Source organism: Bombus terrestris, chromosome 15, assembly GCF_910591885.1.
Source record: "Bombus terrestris chromosome 15, iyBomTerr1.2, whole genome shotgun sequence".
Classification (NCBI taxonomy): domain Eukaryota; kingdom Metazoa; phylum Arthropoda; class Insecta; order Hymenoptera; family Apidae; genus Bombus; species Bombus terrestris.
In genome coordinates, this window is record NC_063283.1 from 2,702,738 (window position 1) to 2,719,859 (window position 17,122).

Here is a 17,122-nt window from a genome sequence, read left to right on the forward strand (position 1 = left end):
GATATTTTATTTAAATTCAATAGCAGACTAATTTTTGTTCAAAGAGGGTTAATTTACAGAAGAATATAAGTACATATGCAAAAAAATATAGGGTATTAATAAATTGTTTTATTCATAGACTATACACAAATTATATACACATATAAATTATGTCATACTACAAGTATATGTTATAATAAAGTTTGTACATATTTACTAGATATTCCATTAATTTTAACATTCTAAAAGCGTATATATAATTAAATTAAATCTCAGATATTTTATTTATGTCTATTTATCTTCTTTTTTTTTTTGTTTATCATATTGTACCTTATAATCTTGGCCATAATTTTTATACTCCTCATAAATTGGAAATGATGTATATTCTTCTTGATTAATTTGCTTTTGTAATCCATTACTTGCATATTTTGCTTCTATTTCCGCAGCATTTCGTTTCTTGATCATTTGTAATTGATAATTTTGTTCTATTTCTTCTCTTGACGGTGGATCTTTTCGACGATGTCTTAACCATGCCTCCCATTCTACTGGTACTTCTTGCGTGTGATCATCTTTATTTACAGGTACAAAATATCGAGATGAGTTCTTTCTGGTTGATCTTGGGTTTTCAATTTCGTAATATTTTGTACCATAATTATCTTCACCAATTAGCTTCTGTCGGGTTGGTTTAAATGATGCAATAAAATTTTTTAAAATAATTCGCAATAAACCTCTTTCTTTTCCAGACATTTTAACTTCACTTTACACACTGCAAAAATTAAAGCTGTTAAAACGTAATTTAATGAAAATGATGATATTTATATCATACATTTTTAATATCTTTATTTAAATAACTACAAGTAATGCTTTAATTTAGCTTTCATTAAGCAACAGTTAATTAGGAACGTCTATAATAGTTATTTACGACATTTATATACACAAACAGTTTTTTAGTATGAAGAGCTACATAGAAACAAAGAGTACCTTCCAAAGGATATGTAGAGACATTTATTCAAATAAATACAAACAAGTATTTAATTAAATTAAACAATGGAAAAAAATTACATCGATTATTGCAACGGTTTGTTGTGCATACGCACAACTTACAGTGAAAACATGACCAAAGTGAAAATATTATAAACTGGTATTTCTGTGAGTTATGTTGGTAATCTTGAGTCCGAAAATTTCATGGACATAGAAATTGTCCATGAAAAATTTACATACTGTATTATTTATTTCTAATCTAGTATTAATTTGTAAACGAAGTTTTTTCCTTGACAATGATAATGTTTAGAATTATTAATTTCTTAATTTTATATCATATTTTAACTTTATGCATTTAGGAATTAAGCTTTTAAAGTGAAGATAACATTTTACTCAGATATTAATAAACTTACATGTTAATAAAAGAAAGATTCTTATTTCTATTTCGTACGTATCTGGTTTTCTAAAACTTTCTTTTCTTGTATTCTAACAAATTTTATGAATATAAAATAATTGTCTTTTAATATGAAAGCTAACACAACTGGTAAATACTATTTATAGAAAGAATTTTATCTCTAAATACGTTGTAAATGAAGCATTATAATATAATAGTACTATGGTTCAGTATAATATTAATTTGATGACATTTTGTGCTAAAACAAGTTTGTTTCACAACATTTAATAAGATTATATATTTAGAAGGCTTCCGTAACTACAATGACACGTCGTAAAATCAATTCTATAACTTAATATAACGAATGCTTAATTTTCATATGTGCAGAGCTATTCAATATGTGAGGCTACTGTAAAAATTGAATCATCATAGAAAGGAAACGAAATTTTTATGCTAGAATCATAGAATATATAATTTTTTTGGTGCCCATAATCTCCTAAGTAAAGCGCGGATTTTATTATTACTGTTTTATTGTAGCTGATTTGGAAATATAGGTACAAAAAATATTTGCACATCATTGTATTTATAATAGTATTTACATACTACTTAATTGCGTTTAATTATATTAAATTTTGTATCGTTTAATAATACTTTCATAGAACTACAAAAATTTAATACTATGGAAATGAAAAGTAGGAAATAATGCTATGTACAAATGCTTTTTATAGTCACTATATATACATTGACTGTCATAAGAGATATTTTGCGAAATGGTTGCATAGTCTGTTAAAAATGCATTTAAGATGCATTTGTAAGTTAGAGAACCTCTTACAGAATACAGGCACACTTGCCGATTGATTACGTCACTTCCAGGCGTGGTACAGTAGAATGTGTGATGTGCGTGTGTTACTGAAAATGGCCGTACGTGCGGGTCCGTCTAGTTTACTGATTTCACGCACGATAGTTTTCACATTCTTTCAAATATTTGGATTTTGAACGGTGGATTTCTTGATGATACGTGCAATCAGTGTGAACAGTGGAATCTGAAGATTTTTAGTGGATCATCGGTGATATTAGTCGAGACGAAGTGTGCCTATTTCGTGGTGGATCATTAAAAGAGAAGGTGAGCAGAGGATGTGTCTACAGATTTTTTTTCAAAAATCATACTTTTAAAGAAAAAAAATCCAAGAAATTCTTTATATCATTATCATATTAATGCTGTATTTGTGTCACTGCCTCGTATGACTAAGATTAAAACGTTCTTTTGCGATTTCTCAAACCTTGAATCGAGAGAAATACGTCGGCTTTACCAAGCTAACAAACAGCATAGATGACGGGAAATTTTGTCGTTGTATTCAAAATATGTAGATACATTGTTTTTTATTATAATTTTCATCTAAAATATTTAGATGATTCTGATGTAGTTTTATTTTCACAAATTTCATCTTTGATAGATTTCTAACACGTACAAGGCGGAGAAAGTGTATTTACAAAACGATGGCGGACAGATACGGCTGTAGATTACTTGTCAAAATTGTGTCAACCTCGTGACCGTCAATTTTGACATTCTCAGCACTTTTCTGATCTCGTAGTTTTTTGCTCTTATAGTTCAAAGAATTTCTTTATTTCTTTTCATTTGTAGATTAATCAAATTTGTATTTCTTATTGAATAAATAGATAAAATTGATTATATGTATATCTTAAACCTTTCATAGATAAGTAAATAGATATTAAAAAGTGTAGCTTAATACAATTTATCAGTGAAGCAACTAAGTATACTAATCACATAGTATGAGCTTTTGAAATTAATAAGAAACTGTTGAATTTGCATTGAATGTTAGCATTTAGTAACATTACTTTTATTATACTTATCTTTTTGATATACTTATATATATATATATATATATATATATAATGGTTTTATCTTAAGCATTTTATTCATACTCTTCATGTTTACTCATTTTACTGAATAAGTAATATTATGTTAATGTTGTTAATATCAGTTATATTGTAATTCAAAATCTATTCATTTGATTATATCTTTTTCTCCTAAAAATGTATGATATATCCTTATATATATTATATTTATGATTTTTATATGTGTACTGTCTTAGTTCATTTAAATTAAATTTAAGAAGTAATAAATATCATCTTAGTAGTATCACTTCTAAATATATTAGACAATGTTGTAAATATATTATTGTAATTTTTAATGCAATTTTTCTTTATTTCAGCTTGATATATATTGAGAGTAAAAGTAGAAAATTGTTAATGATGGGTTTCATTCTTTACATTTGCATTACTATTTATTTAAAAAATATATTTGCTAATTAGTGGATATTGACTATATGGTGTCAAGATGTGGGAGAGATTTGGTACAATCCCCTGGTATAAAACAGGGATATAAGCCAAATATATGTTTTAGAATGTTTTCTATTCTAGTAGAAAATATGTTAAAATAATGGAAAGTATGCAAAAGTATATATAAGGGAAAGATGATTTTATGCATCTTGTAATGATTTCATATAACAATGAATTTAAGAACTACATAAGATTTATGTTTAAATGTAAGGTACATATTTGTTGCTAATGATAAACATTATTGAGTTTTATGACATAATGTAATAGAAGTGTAATTTTTATACATGCGAATATATTAAATAAGAATCACAAAAATGTCATTCTTATCAAATTTAAAAAAGGCATTCCACTTCGGTGGAAATGACGCGAAGAAAAAGAAATTGTACAATAATATTAAAATGGATTGTAACCCAGAAGAATTCTGGGAAATGATAGGTGAATTAGGAGATGGGGCATTTGGGAAAGTTTATAAGGTAATACATATTTTATATAATTTCATAATCAAATGCTTCTAGTTGTAATTATTCAATTTATTAAACAAGTATTGAATATTTCAGGCACAGCACAGGCAAACTCATCAGCTTGCTGCTGCAAAAATGTGTGCACTGGAAGGAGAAGATGATCTTAGTGATTTTATGATCGAGATAGATATTTTATCAGAGTGTAAACACCCAAATGTTGTTGAATTACATGAAGCATATTTTATTGAGGGTAAACTATGGGTATGTTTACAGTTATATAATACTTATAAGTTTAATATTTATATTTCTCAATTAATATTTGTATAATTCTATTAATATAAATTTATAGATGTTAATAGAATATTGTGATGGTGGTGCTGTTGATTCTATAATGGTTGAATTGGCAAAAGCTTTAACAGAACCACAAATAGCCTATATATGTCAACATATGACCAAAGGTCTTGCATTTTTACACAAATCTAAAGTTATCCATAGGGATTTAAAGGCGGGAAATGTTTTATTAACAATGGCAGGGGGAGTAAAATTAGGTAATTCTCATACTTTCCAAATTCATATATAATTACTATTTTATATATATTACCTTGTCCGCAGCTGACTTTGGAGTATCTGCAAAAAATAAGCATACTTTACAGAAACATGACACATTTATTGGAACACCATATTGGATGGCTCCAGAAGTAGTGTTATGTGAGACATTTAGAGATAATCCTTATGATTTTAAAGTGAGTAGCACATTTCTAAATTATACATTTTTTGTGCTTAAATATTGATATTACGTTTATATTTTATAATTAACCCTTTGCGGATTACTGCCGCATATATGTGATCTGCATAAGTCATCAATTTGGCCGAGGAACTCATATATGCTTTTGGCGAAAACAATTATAGAGCTGAATGATTCATATATGTGTCCCACGTATACGCATCGCTATGGACGAGAAACTTATATAAGCGTTCGGCGAAAACAACTGATAGAACCAAAAGACTCATATGTGTGTTATTTTATTTATCCTGTGGAGGATTTGTGCATGTACATATCTAGAATTTGACATCTATGAACGAAAAGCGCGTCTAAGCAGAAATGTGCGCTGGCAATTTTAAATGATTTATCGCGGCAGTAGCTCGGCCCCACAGTACGGTTGACTTCGAACCATCCCATCCGCAAAGGGTTAATATTTTTCATATAAGTATATAAATATGTATATGTCTCATATACAGGTAGACATTTGGTCACTTGGTATTACTTTAATCGAATTTGCGCAAATGGAACCACCAAACCATGAAATGTCTCCAATGCGCGTTCTTCTTAAAATACAAAAAAGCGATCCACCAAAACTTGATCAACCCGGAAAATGGAGCAAAGATTTTAATGATTTTATTGCAAAAGCCCTTATAAAGGATCCAACGTCGCGACCTACAGCTGATGAGTTGTTGAAACATCCGTTTATAAATCGTAATTTGGATTCAAAACCAATCAGAGATTTGTTATTGGAATATAAAGCTGACGTTGTTGAGGAAGAATTGGTTGATGAAGAAACAGAGGTAGTTTTTAATTTTATGTTGTTAATTGTCGTTAATTTAATTTTGTTAATTAAGAAGAGATGCAAAAATGAAAATTTTCTATTCGAATAACCTTTATGTGAAAATAACTTTAAACGCTTTATAACTTTGCGATCTTTTAATTCGTAACGATGTACAGAGCTTTATAAACAGCATTAACATGTATATACGTTGTTACACGCTTTCGTTTTGATAGAAGGCCAAAAAAGCGAAAAAGCACAGAGAACAGTATCAACGGATTGGTAAGCTGCTTTTGAACAAACCACATAGATTGAACTGTTCAAATTTATTAGTCGTTCTTACACGATTAGAAAATGAAAAATATTTATTTGTATTCCGGAAGTTTATAATTGTAATGAAGTATTTTTGTATGCGGTTATGTAAATCTTTAATAAATTCCATCTTAGTTTCATACAACACATAATTACTCTTTGTTATACTTATGCATGATGAACATGCATAATATCTTAGACAGATTCATGCATGTAATATGCGTTGTAAAAGTATGCTTCTTTTTAATTTGCCAAACTAATAAGGTAATTTTATTCTCATAAAAGTTATAAATATGTATTTGAATTATTATTACACTTATTATTTGTTACATATGGTACTATTTGACATCATAATTTAAAAAATTTTATTAAACTTTTCATTTTTTTTCTTTGTAACATTTAATCTAATGATATCCTAATAAATATGGTATTGTAATTTGGATAATTTGGCTGTGCATGCGGCTCTCCTGGGCCTCGCCAGCCCCATCATCCCTGCGTTTGTCAGGTCAGTAGCTTATGCAATAAGTGTTGTTTAACTTGATTTCAATGTATTTTTTGTACATGTTATTACAGTTCTTCGCTATTTTTCTTGTTTTTACAACTGCAGTGCATAAGCTATTTTTATATCAAATTTATTCATATTAGATCATAATGTTTGTTATAATTAATATGATGACAGTTTTTATAAAAATATATTAATTATGTATTTTTATTCTCACTATTTTGTTTTCATATTCATGTAAAGTAATAATTCTTCCTATTTTTTTTGGTATTTTAATAGTTCCTTCATTTTGCATACTTTATTATTCTTAGAAGTTACTTAAGTACTTATAAGATATACTATTCTATACTTAGAAGATATTTTTAATTATGAATTGTATCGTGTGTATGAATTATATAATCATATGTAAATAAAATAGAAACATACAAATTTTAGGAGCAACGTACATCTCAGCTTCCTCTGGAGCTGGATCAACTCGGAGATGACTCTGCGTCTATGCGCAGTGACGCTGATGTTCAGAGTAAATATGATTTATACTATATTAAATGCCGTTTAGGTGTGATGATGAAAATCATTATAAATTGTGTTTATATTTCTTTTTTCAGTTTCTGAAAAGGAAAATCTTGTTGCATCACCTGTGTCAGCGAAAAAAGAAGAAAATCATAAACGAGAAATTAACAGAGATGGTGAAAAGGAGGATAGAAACAAGAAATTACGTAAAGCAGAATCAAAAGACAACATACCTGTTTCTGTTGAGAAAAAACAAGTACATTTCTTTTTAATCAGTTGTTGATATTTTTATATAAATAGCAATAATATCGTAATTTGATTTTCAGGCACCTAAGCCTCCTAGTACAAATGAAACAAACGAACGTAGGGTATCTCGAGAAAAAGGGCCTGCACCTCCTCCGCCACTTATGCGACAGAATAGTAAAATTGAAGATAAGGAAAATAATTTGAAAATGATTGATAAACAAAGCGACGCAGAAGTATTAAATGAATGTAAGATTACTGATAAGCAACAGAGAGACAAAAATGAACCGTCTCAGTCTGCTCAGGAAATGGTAGGTAAGGAACAAACAAGTGTAGACGCGCTCTCCGAGAAAACAAGCGTACTACCTAGTTTAGAAAAGAATGTACCAGATAATAATGAAAGAGAGAAGAATAAGATAGATGATGTAAACAAAGGTGATATCAGGCAAAGATCTGTAGATAATAAGACGAATTCATCACCGAGAACGCAATTATCATTAGAAGAGAAAAGGAAATCAGCACCAGTTAAATTAGAATTGGCCGAAGACTGGACGAAACCAGTATTCAATAAACAATCGTCTTTAGAAGAAAAGAACAGGTACTTATTTCTAGTTATGCTAAATTTTCATCGACATTATTCGCACATGTTTCTTTGAATTTATATCTAATTTAATATTAATTATTTATATGAAGGACATTAAATTTCAGAATTGAAAAGAAAACACCAGGTGATATACAAGTTAAAGGACAATCTTCATCAGAAGAAAATTATAAGAGTTTACAAGAAAAACGAAAATCTGTAGAGCAAAAGTTAAATGCAGTTTTAGAGAAACGGTTTTCGATGGATACTGAAATGCGAATGAGTGTTTCTTCTATGGAGACGTTATCTCAACGAGATCTAACTGCAAGCGCATCCGAAAAAAATATCGTTAAAGCATGTTCTACTGAAGATGTTAAAACTGATTATGGAACATCTAAACCAGAATCTGTTGTCAAAAGCCATAGTGAAGGATCTTCCAGATACGTTTCGTTAGAAAACTTTTCGGACGAATTTGACGGGAAACGGGATAAAAAATGGCCAAGTAAAGAACACAATTACGAAAATATGACGAGCAACAGCGATAACGTAAACTGCGAGAAAAAAGGTTCTTCAGTGAATGTATCAGTAATTACATCAACTCCCATTAGAAATGCTTCGAGAAGAAGCAGCGGTGATAATGTAGTTGTCATTACCGGTAAAATCAAAGTTACTTTATCATTTTGTATTATACAATTAGTTTATTGTTTATAACAATAGTCGTAAATATTTAGTTCATGTTATAAGATTGGAAGTGGATTATTAATACTTATAGGAATAAAGGAATACGTATTAAACTTTCAGGTAAATCCGACCAAGAAATACGTCCAAATACATCAACCGTCCGGATTACAGCAGATAGTCCAGATTTATCGAATAGTCTTGCGAGCAACGTTAGTCAAGTAACTGTAGTAACGACGCATCCTCCGGTTCTCGTCGATGCTGTGTCACTGGCGGCAAATCCTTCTTGTCGTCAACCTCCTCCAACATCGGAAGTTGTTATTGTAGCGAATGAATTAAACAAAACACAAGTGAATGAAAGTTCAACCGACGATGACGGCTTTCCCAGTTTAGATAGTTTAGAGTACATGCCCCAGGAGCAACCTATAATTCTTACAGACGTTTCTAAAAGAGTTGGCAAGAAGTTAGATGAATCCGAGGTTCTCATTGTGAGTCCGATCATAGACGAATTACAGGACACTAGTCACGTTTCTGTCGTTACCGTCGGCGAAGATAAGGAACAAGTGAAAGATTCCTCGATACTTAATAAACACGAAACCGTACGAACTTCTTCTTCTCACAGTGACGCAAGCTTAATTGAAATGTCGAGTACAAAAAGCGATAGCGGAGATGAAATTACTAAAATGATAGTTGCTGGGACGACTATAGAATCCATAGATATCGATGAAGTGGAAAGAAGTTCCAAGAAAATGAATGGTTTGTTGAAGAACGATAAATCTGCAATGGTTACTCCTATGGACGAGAAAACGTTAAAAACGCTTAAACCAAAAGAAGTAAATAAAGGATACAAAGAGAAAAGAGTATCTCCGGATAGCTTCGAAGGATCTAGATCTCAAAGTGAATCTGGATCGACAAGATCGCATACGCCCAGTAAGAGCATAGATCGCTCCGATGCTGAATCTATTTCTACCACGATAAGTCAGGATAGTAGGGAATCCAGCAAGGAAAATCATCTAAGTCAAGGACAATCGGCGGAAGTGGACGAGGAAGTAGTATTGCGACGGAAGCCCGATTATAATCGTGATATACCACGACCAACAAGAACGAAAGAAGATATTCAAATGATGAATTTGAAGAAAAAGACGAGAAAGCGAACTAGAAAGTTTGAGATCGATGGTGTCGTAGTTACTACGACGACATCGAAGGTAATTTACGGCGATGATGAAAACGGTAAAGTTTACGATGATCAAATTTTTAGGAAGCAAGAGTTAAGGGAATTAAAGATGCTACAGAAAATGGAGCAGAAACAGTTTCAGGATTTATCGCAAAAGGCGCAGTTTAACAAAGATCAACAAGAGAAACGTTTCGAGCAAGAGAGACAACTTTTGGAAAGAAATGCTGAAACTGATCTGGAAACGCTCGCTCGGCAACAGAGGCAACAAATCGAACGAGCGGAAGCGCAACAGGAGGCCGATCTTAGGCTCGCTTCGAAAAAGATTCGCAGTGAGCAAGAAAGGGAATTGAAACAGTTCCGTGAGGGATTGAAACAGGAACTAAAGTTACTTAAGCATGAAGTAGATTTAATGCCGAAAGACAAGAGGAAGAGTGCATTTAAGATACGCAAAGAAAAATTGGAGGCTGAACACGAGGAAAGGGAAAAGCACTTTTTAGATAAGCTTAACGAAAGTCATGAACTATTGTTGAGAAGATTATCCGATAGTCATCGCGAGAAAATTGCTTTAATGGAAAGGCAATTTTTGCAGCAGAAACAACAGTTGATGAGAGCTCGAGAGGCAGCGATTTGGGAGCAAGAAGAACGGCACATCCACGAGAAACAGCAGCTGTTGAAGAAACAGCTAAAGGATATTTTCTTTTTACAAAGACACCAGATGCTGATACGTCATGAAAAGGAATTGGAACAAATGAAAAGAATGAATCAACGAAAAGAGGAGGAACTGATTAAACGACAGACGGTGGAACGTAGAAATTTGCCGAAAAGAATTCGCAACGAGATGAAGGCACGTGAAATGATGTTCAGAGAATCTATGAGGATTTCTATGTCGTCGATTATCGCGCCGGATCCTGATGCTGAAAGAGAGAAATTGAAAAAATTCCAAGAGAACGAGAAAAAACGATATAGAGCCGAGCAGCAAAGATTTGAACTAAAGCATTCGCGGCAGTTGGAAGAGGTAAGAGCGCAAAGCGATGCCACGATCAAAGAACTGGAACAGTTGCAAAATGAAAAGAGAAAGATGTTGATGGAACACGAGACATTGAAACTAAAGGAATTAGAAGAGGCGTATGGTAAAGAGCTTCGTGAATGGAAAGGGCAACTCAAGCCACGAAAACAGGTAAATTAATATTAATTTTCCTTGTTACTTTGCCTTTCATACTTCGCGAAGCTTTTCTTTTCTCCTTTCCTTTCTCTTGCTCTCTTTTTCTGTCTACTTGTCTACTCTTTCATGTTTTCTTCTTTTTATCTTCTTGATAACGATTATACGTAGAGCGAAGTCATAGGTTTCCATGTCCTGTGGCTCATACGATGATCGATGACCAGCGCGAGAAGAGATATGAATCGATCGTGATTTTTAAGTAAGCTTAATAGAAACAAGCATGGTTATACTGAAATAAGCTTAATGTACTTGTTATAGAAGTTAGAAGCTGAGCTGACGGCTGAAATGGAAGCATTGGAAGCTCGTTACCGAGACTATTTGCCCTCGAGTCGTAGTGGTTTCTCTTCTCCCCTTTTATGTATAGATTATTCTCTCTTTTATTTTGAAAGTTGGAAGAAATCTCCGCGTTTGCCCCGCTCTACTCCAACGTCTCCTTCTCCATTTACCATTCCAAGGGTGTCTCTAAGAGTTAGTAGTTCGGACACCGGCTCCATTAATGGCATGCTATCACGAAGTCGATCCAAACCAGATCTGGTACCACCTCCTTCGTCTCGTAGATAGTAAATACTCTGTTGAATATTCTGTTGTGTCTCCTTTCAAATGTTTTCGTTATTGAGAGAGAAGTTTCGAAATAATCTTGTAACTTATCGTAATCCAGTTTTTCGTTTGATGTCTCGTTTGATTTAGCATTTATTTTAGAAAATAAATTTGGATTTTCATTCAACATTTTTATAGGTATTTTCTTAAGACCTATCTTTTTTATTATTTCGAAGTTTCTCTCGTTGAATTATGCTTTGTGCATTTAAGGGTAACATGCCCGCTTTACTCACCGTTGCTTCATTTATTTCGCAATATTTATCGTTTGTTTAAATGCTGTATACATTCCATTCGTTACTATATATGTATATGTACATACGTATACGTATGAATTTGTCTTCTCCCTCTCCCCTACATACATATATATGTACATTTAATAAATTTTTAATATATTTTTGCGTAACCAATTCCAAGGAAAATGTATATTGTTTGGGCTTATACGGAATAACACTTGAATGAGCAGTAATATATCGCCAGGAAATAATTAATTTATAATATGAGTTTTGTTTGCGACTCTTAAAAAAGATATAAAAATCAACAAAACACGTATTCGTAAATCGATAAGAGTGTGTCATTGTTAGCTACTAGGTAAAAGTCTATGGTTCTTCAAGTATTGAAATGTTAAAGAATAAGTTGCTGGCATTAATTAACTTATGGATGAAATGTCATTGTTATATTACGATGTCGTAGATTTATTGTTCATGTACAGAACATTTGTGAAGTTTCCATCGCAGATGAACATAAAGTTCCACGGGATATTCCAGTTGACAATCATTAATGTTCACAGAATATTAACAAGCACTTATACCTATTATTAGCAAAATAGAATGGTACTTTATGCAGACTTTATGTTTAATTAGACGTTTATCGTTCGTTGTATTATCGATAATAATATATGCAAGTGTCGTATTTTGATAGCAGCTTTTCGATGGTTATTAAGTAAAGATCATAACAGGGTGAATCGGTGATAATTGTGGGCTATATGTTGTATACTTACCGGACGTAGTAAAAATGTGCGGTAAATGCTTATACATATCAAGGGTTTTCATATAAGTGTTTCCAATGTGTACGTTAGATTATGTTATTCCCACTTTTATTACGTACCTCTTTCATTAAGAATCCAACACGCAACATGTCGGGAAAGAGATTCCACGACTGGATATGAGAACGGTCTACTAGGTAATAAACAAGGTCAGTCTAAAAAACGTCTGTTGATGCGAATATAGAGTAAATAAGGCATAGATATAGTATAAGCGATTAAGAGCAATTAAACGATTAGCTCCACGAGATCTATACATTTCTCTTGAATTTTGTCGAGCGATTTAGTTTTGTTGAAGCTTATTCGTAGGGAACACCGTTTATATCCATCACTATTTTACACATTATGTATTATCTATTTATTTGAATATCTGAAATTTTCCTTTACAGAAATTGGAAGAACAGTTTGCGTTACAACTGGAGGAACAAGAGGCGATTTACGGGCCAAGCGCGATACCATTGTGCTTACCAGCAGATCTTACCGACTTGACGCATCATACAGTTGGTTCTACACGTAGTTCGCTTTCTTCGGTGAGCGAGGGTTAATGTCTAATTAATCTCTATCATCGAACCGAAATGAAAGTTTCTTACCCCTTAAGAATAACAAATGAATCACAGAGCTCCAAATGTCGAGGTAATTCGAAGGTCAAGTTACGCGAGCTCTTTGCACGGCTATTCGATCTGGCTTAAATTTTTGAATAAGGACCGCCGAGTAATTCGTTTTGCTTGTAATGAGATCTATAACATGAAACACACGATAGGCGATGCTTGGCGTGCAAAGTGTGGATATTCAGCGATCGGTTATACATGGAAGAACTATTTTCTTTAATTCGATGAAATACCGACGACGATGTAAAACATTGTGAACATCTGTGATTTCGGAGCATCGCTTTGCAATGATATACATACATACATATGTTGTGACCGAACTGCGAAATAACTAACGAACTTTTAACGTTTTCAAGGAAAGCGAAGAAGAAGAGATTAGAAAGTCGGGTTTCTCTCTTAAGATATATTTTATATATCAAATATGAATTGTTATATATAAATGAGATGAATTTCTTACGGCGATCTTGTCGAAAATATACTGGATACATACAGACCATACAATCCGCCCGATGATCATTTCTCCTGAGAACTTTGAAGAACGAACGTGTTCTCGTGATCAATGGTGTACGTGATCCTACAATAAATACATTTTTTCTACATCTTATATACGCATGCATATTGAACTAGAGTCATTGAGACAATTCGAGGACAACTTACCATCCTATCGAGAATACAAATGACAGTGTCTAGCGTGTTCGTAGAATATCTAGCGATTTTATGCGTACATAATGCACACGTGGAAAAAGTATATTTTCGATTGTCGAATGTATATACATGTATATGCTTGTTGTGCTGTCGAATGTCAGGATACAGGCATTTGCGAGGATTCGGTGTTGAAGCAAGTATAAATGTAGATCGTAATTGCGCGCGTGTTTTAAACGGATGCACGCAGCGTTCAGGTGCCACTTTCGAATCGAAGCGCCGTCGTATCTGAACAAACGTGTAATCGTCGCGTCTTCATTATTAAGAATGTTCAACGAGTTGTAACGAGTTGTTTGTAAAGAAAACGCTAAATCTCCATTGATAGATTGTTTTTTTTTATCAAGATACGGATATATTTTTAGTAAATAAACGTTCAACAATACGAATCAAAGGTTCACGCCAAATATATACAATGTATGATCGCTTACTACGCATCTACATAGTCCGAGGACATTGTAGAGGATTTCTTTGATGCGTATTCAAAACGAGCATGTGTGGCTAACGCTCGTCCTAGATGTAAAGAAGCATATTTGTATAAAATATTTCCTTTCGTTTTCCCTTTTTATCTTCTTTATTTCCTTTAATTGTACAGTACTATTAATTTTTATATCTCTGTTTGTTCACGTTAATCTATCTGGTATCGTGCTTATTAGTACGATAATCGATTAAGGAACTTTGTATATAGAGAATCAGAATGAATTGTTTGATATATTTTGATTATTCTACTTTATCGTATCGAGAATAATGTTTACGACGAATCTTTGTGAGCAATTCATTTACCCAGTTTCTTGCGAAAGACGTAGAAAATGGATCCACTTCGTCGGATGATCCTTCTCACCGTGGACGTATATCACACATGGGTAAAATGATTTTGCAATGTTATGGCTAACTCAAGTGAAATTTGACCGCGTGTTTTGCGATCAATCTTCGCTCGAGTTCTTTCTTGGTTGGAAATGATGCTACGTAGGACGTAACTAACACGAAGTATGAAAAACATAGTAGTTCATTTAATTAAAAAAGGAAAAGGAAAGAGGACGTTTGCCAAAGCATATGTACATATATGTATTCTTGAAACGTTAAGATTTTGGGAATATAAAGGAAAAGTATGAGGCATGATATGAAAAGAAAAAGAAAATCTTAATACTGCCCTTTGTCGAATTTGTGTCGTGCGCTGCAATTGTTAGAAAATACTCGTTGATCGTGCCTGTTGGATCCTATTCTGTCAAAGATTTCATGTTTTTTTATTCATCGAGAGGACGATGCATCTGGTTCTTCTTAAAAGGGATCAATTGTATGAAAAATACGAAACTACGGAAGTAGACCGGAGATTCGTTTACCTATAAACGAACGGGGGATCGATAGCGCAAGTTCCAACAGTGACTATATGGGAATTTTATACAGGGCTAATGAATTTTTTAATCATCAAGCACGTGTGCATTGTACGTGGGAATTATTGCAAAGAATTAACAAACAGAAGGGAAAAGAGGACGAAGCCATTGTCGTGTGCGTTGTATATTCGATTGAAAATATTTATACTACGACGATTAAAATATGATGTAATGTAAAGAGGGTCGGAATCGACTTTATCGTTTCGATTTGTGCGAATAGTCACCGTTAGGATTGTTTTTCACTTTATTTCTTGTTTTTTGCCGAATGCTTCTTTCGTTCTTAATCATTGTACGTACAGTGTTTAAGCACAGGAAACTGTTTGTTATGATTTTTTTTTTTTTTTAATTTGTATCCATTACAAGAATTTCGTTATTACCAATATGTTTAACATTGAGTCGCAACCTGACATGCAGGCGCATACTTCTACACATAAGAAATCAATAGACTGAGAACAAGCAAAAGGGAAAGAAATCGGAAAATGAGATTATTTTACACTAAGAAACGAAGTTTGCTAAAAATTGTTTTTCAAACGAAAGAAAGTAATACATTTTATTTTCTGATTTAGATGAAACGTATTAATCGGTTACTATACAAAAATATTTATTAAATATTTATATCTATTTTAATTTCGATCAGAAATATTCCGAGTTTTACCTTTATTCCGAAACTTACATTTCAGAAAGAATTGAAGAATCAACGTCTCGAACGTTTATTGTGTAATATAAAGCTTTTTATGTAAGCGGTATACAAAGAAATTCTCGTTTATGATTTCATAACAGAGCATTTTTTTTTTTTACTTCTAAACCTTATTGTATGTATCAGATCGATGTTACGCCTCTGTGTGTTTATTCATCTTAGATTGAGTTTATTTTACACATATACAACGTACATAGATATACATATATACATTAAGCCTTTTCGTCAGCAATCGATTTCGTGGCTGATCTTTAAGAAATACAAGACGATCGTTCTTGCGAAGAAAAAATAATGAATTCATATTTTATTAACAAAGATAGGAAATAGAATGATTTACATAGATAAAGAATTGTAAGTGAATTTATTCGTTGTTAAGTTCAAGAAATTGAATTCAGAATGTAAGTGATATAACAGTTGATATATATACAAGTAATGATCCAAGATATTAGGATATCTACGCATTCTTATAATTGAATAAGCGTGTTTGTGCAATAAAAATTGTTACGAGTTCCACACTCGTACTTCTTACGGTAGAGAGTTTGATTCGGCGATTTACGGGAAGATAAGTTTGACAGAAATTAAGTTGGTGAAACGAGTGACATGCAAGAATGTTTTTGAAATAGGAGTGCGATCTTCTAGATCTTTAAAATTCGTCTCAGAATGCAACAAACGAGTTGATTACACGCAACTAAGTAACATAACAGTAACATAGCCGCTTTCCAAATGTGGTGCATATGAGTAGCCATTTTGACAGTGATGAGCGCTCGGAACAGACTCGTACTAGTTTTTCTTGAATTTGAAAATAGATTGATACAATTAAGTGGACTATTAGATGTAGAAATTTGCCGAAGTAGTCGATTAAGGAGAAAATGTGGCAGTCAATTTGAATCTAGAGATAACATTAAGGACAATGTTCGTTGAGAAAAAAATGGAATTACGAAGTTTTCGTACAAAGACAGTGCGCCTCGGTCGATTTCTACTTCCACGTCACCCGCGCCAAGCTGCTGCACGATTCAACAGCGTATTACCACCTTGTGCTTTTCAAATTACCTGTTACTACGATCGTTTGCTCGTTTTCTTCCTTCTTTTAGCTTCTTTTAGCGACCTTAAAGCCTTGCTCAGATCTATCAAGTCATTTGAATTTTCTAGGAATCTA

General features: G+C 32.6%; 2 protein-coding genes across 10 annotated transcripts; one reads left to right on the forward strand and one right to left on the reverse strand.

Moving 5' to 3' along the window:
- Positions 1-88: 88 nt before the first annotated feature.
- LOC100650256 (NADH dehydrogenase [ubiquinone] 1 alpha subcomplex assembly factor 2) lies at positions 89-1,120 on the reverse strand. 2 transcript variants are annotated; one of them, XM_012316792.3, is made up of 2 exons: positions 961-1,120; positions 89-745 (listed from the first exon to the last, which is right to left on the reverse strand). In XM_012316792.3, the coding sequence occupies exon 2, from the start codon at positions 724-726 to the stop codon at positions 271-273; it is 456 nt and encodes a 151-aa protein (XP_012172182.2). In that variant the 5' UTR covers positions 727-745; positions 961-1,120; the 3' UTR covers positions 89-270. The 2 variants fall into 2 exon arrangements, with proteins under 2 accessions (XP_012172182.2, XP_012172183.2); XM_012316793.3 differs by lacking the exon at positions 961-1,120 and adding an exon at positions 806-954.
- Positions 1,121-2,215: 1,095 nt separating this feature from the next.
- On the forward strand, positions 2,216-14,438 carry LOC100649118 (serine/threonine-protein kinase 10). Of its 8 annotated transcripts, none has more exons than XR_007226560.1 (15): positions 2,216-2,477; positions 3,589-4,188; positions 4,273-4,437; positions 4,526-4,724; positions 4,789-4,919; positions 5,416-5,739; positions 5,954-5,999; positions 6,479-6,534; positions 6,967-7,051; positions 7,137-7,297; positions 7,368-7,882; positions 7,993-8,519; positions 8,666-10,893; positions 11,194-12,723; positions 12,961-13,064. XR_007226560.1 is itself a non-coding variant. In XM_048412679.1 (15 exons), the coding sequence occupies exons 2-14, from the start codon at positions 4,030-4,032 to the stop codon at positions 12,695-12,697; spliced, it is 4,644 nt and encodes a 1,547-aa protein (XP_048268636.1). In that variant the 5' UTR covers positions 2,217-2,477; positions 3,589-4,029; the 3' UTR covers positions 12,698-12,723; positions 12,961-13,160. The 8 variants fall into 8 exon arrangements, 3 of the variants coding, with proteins under 3 accessions (XP_048268636.1, XP_048268635.1, XP_003401043.2); XR_007226561.1 differs by having other exon boundaries at positions 6,488-6,534; XM_048412679.1 differs by having other exon boundaries at positions 2,217-2,477; positions 12,650-12,723; positions 12,961-13,160.
- Positions 14,439-17,122: the final 2,684 nt, after the last annotated feature.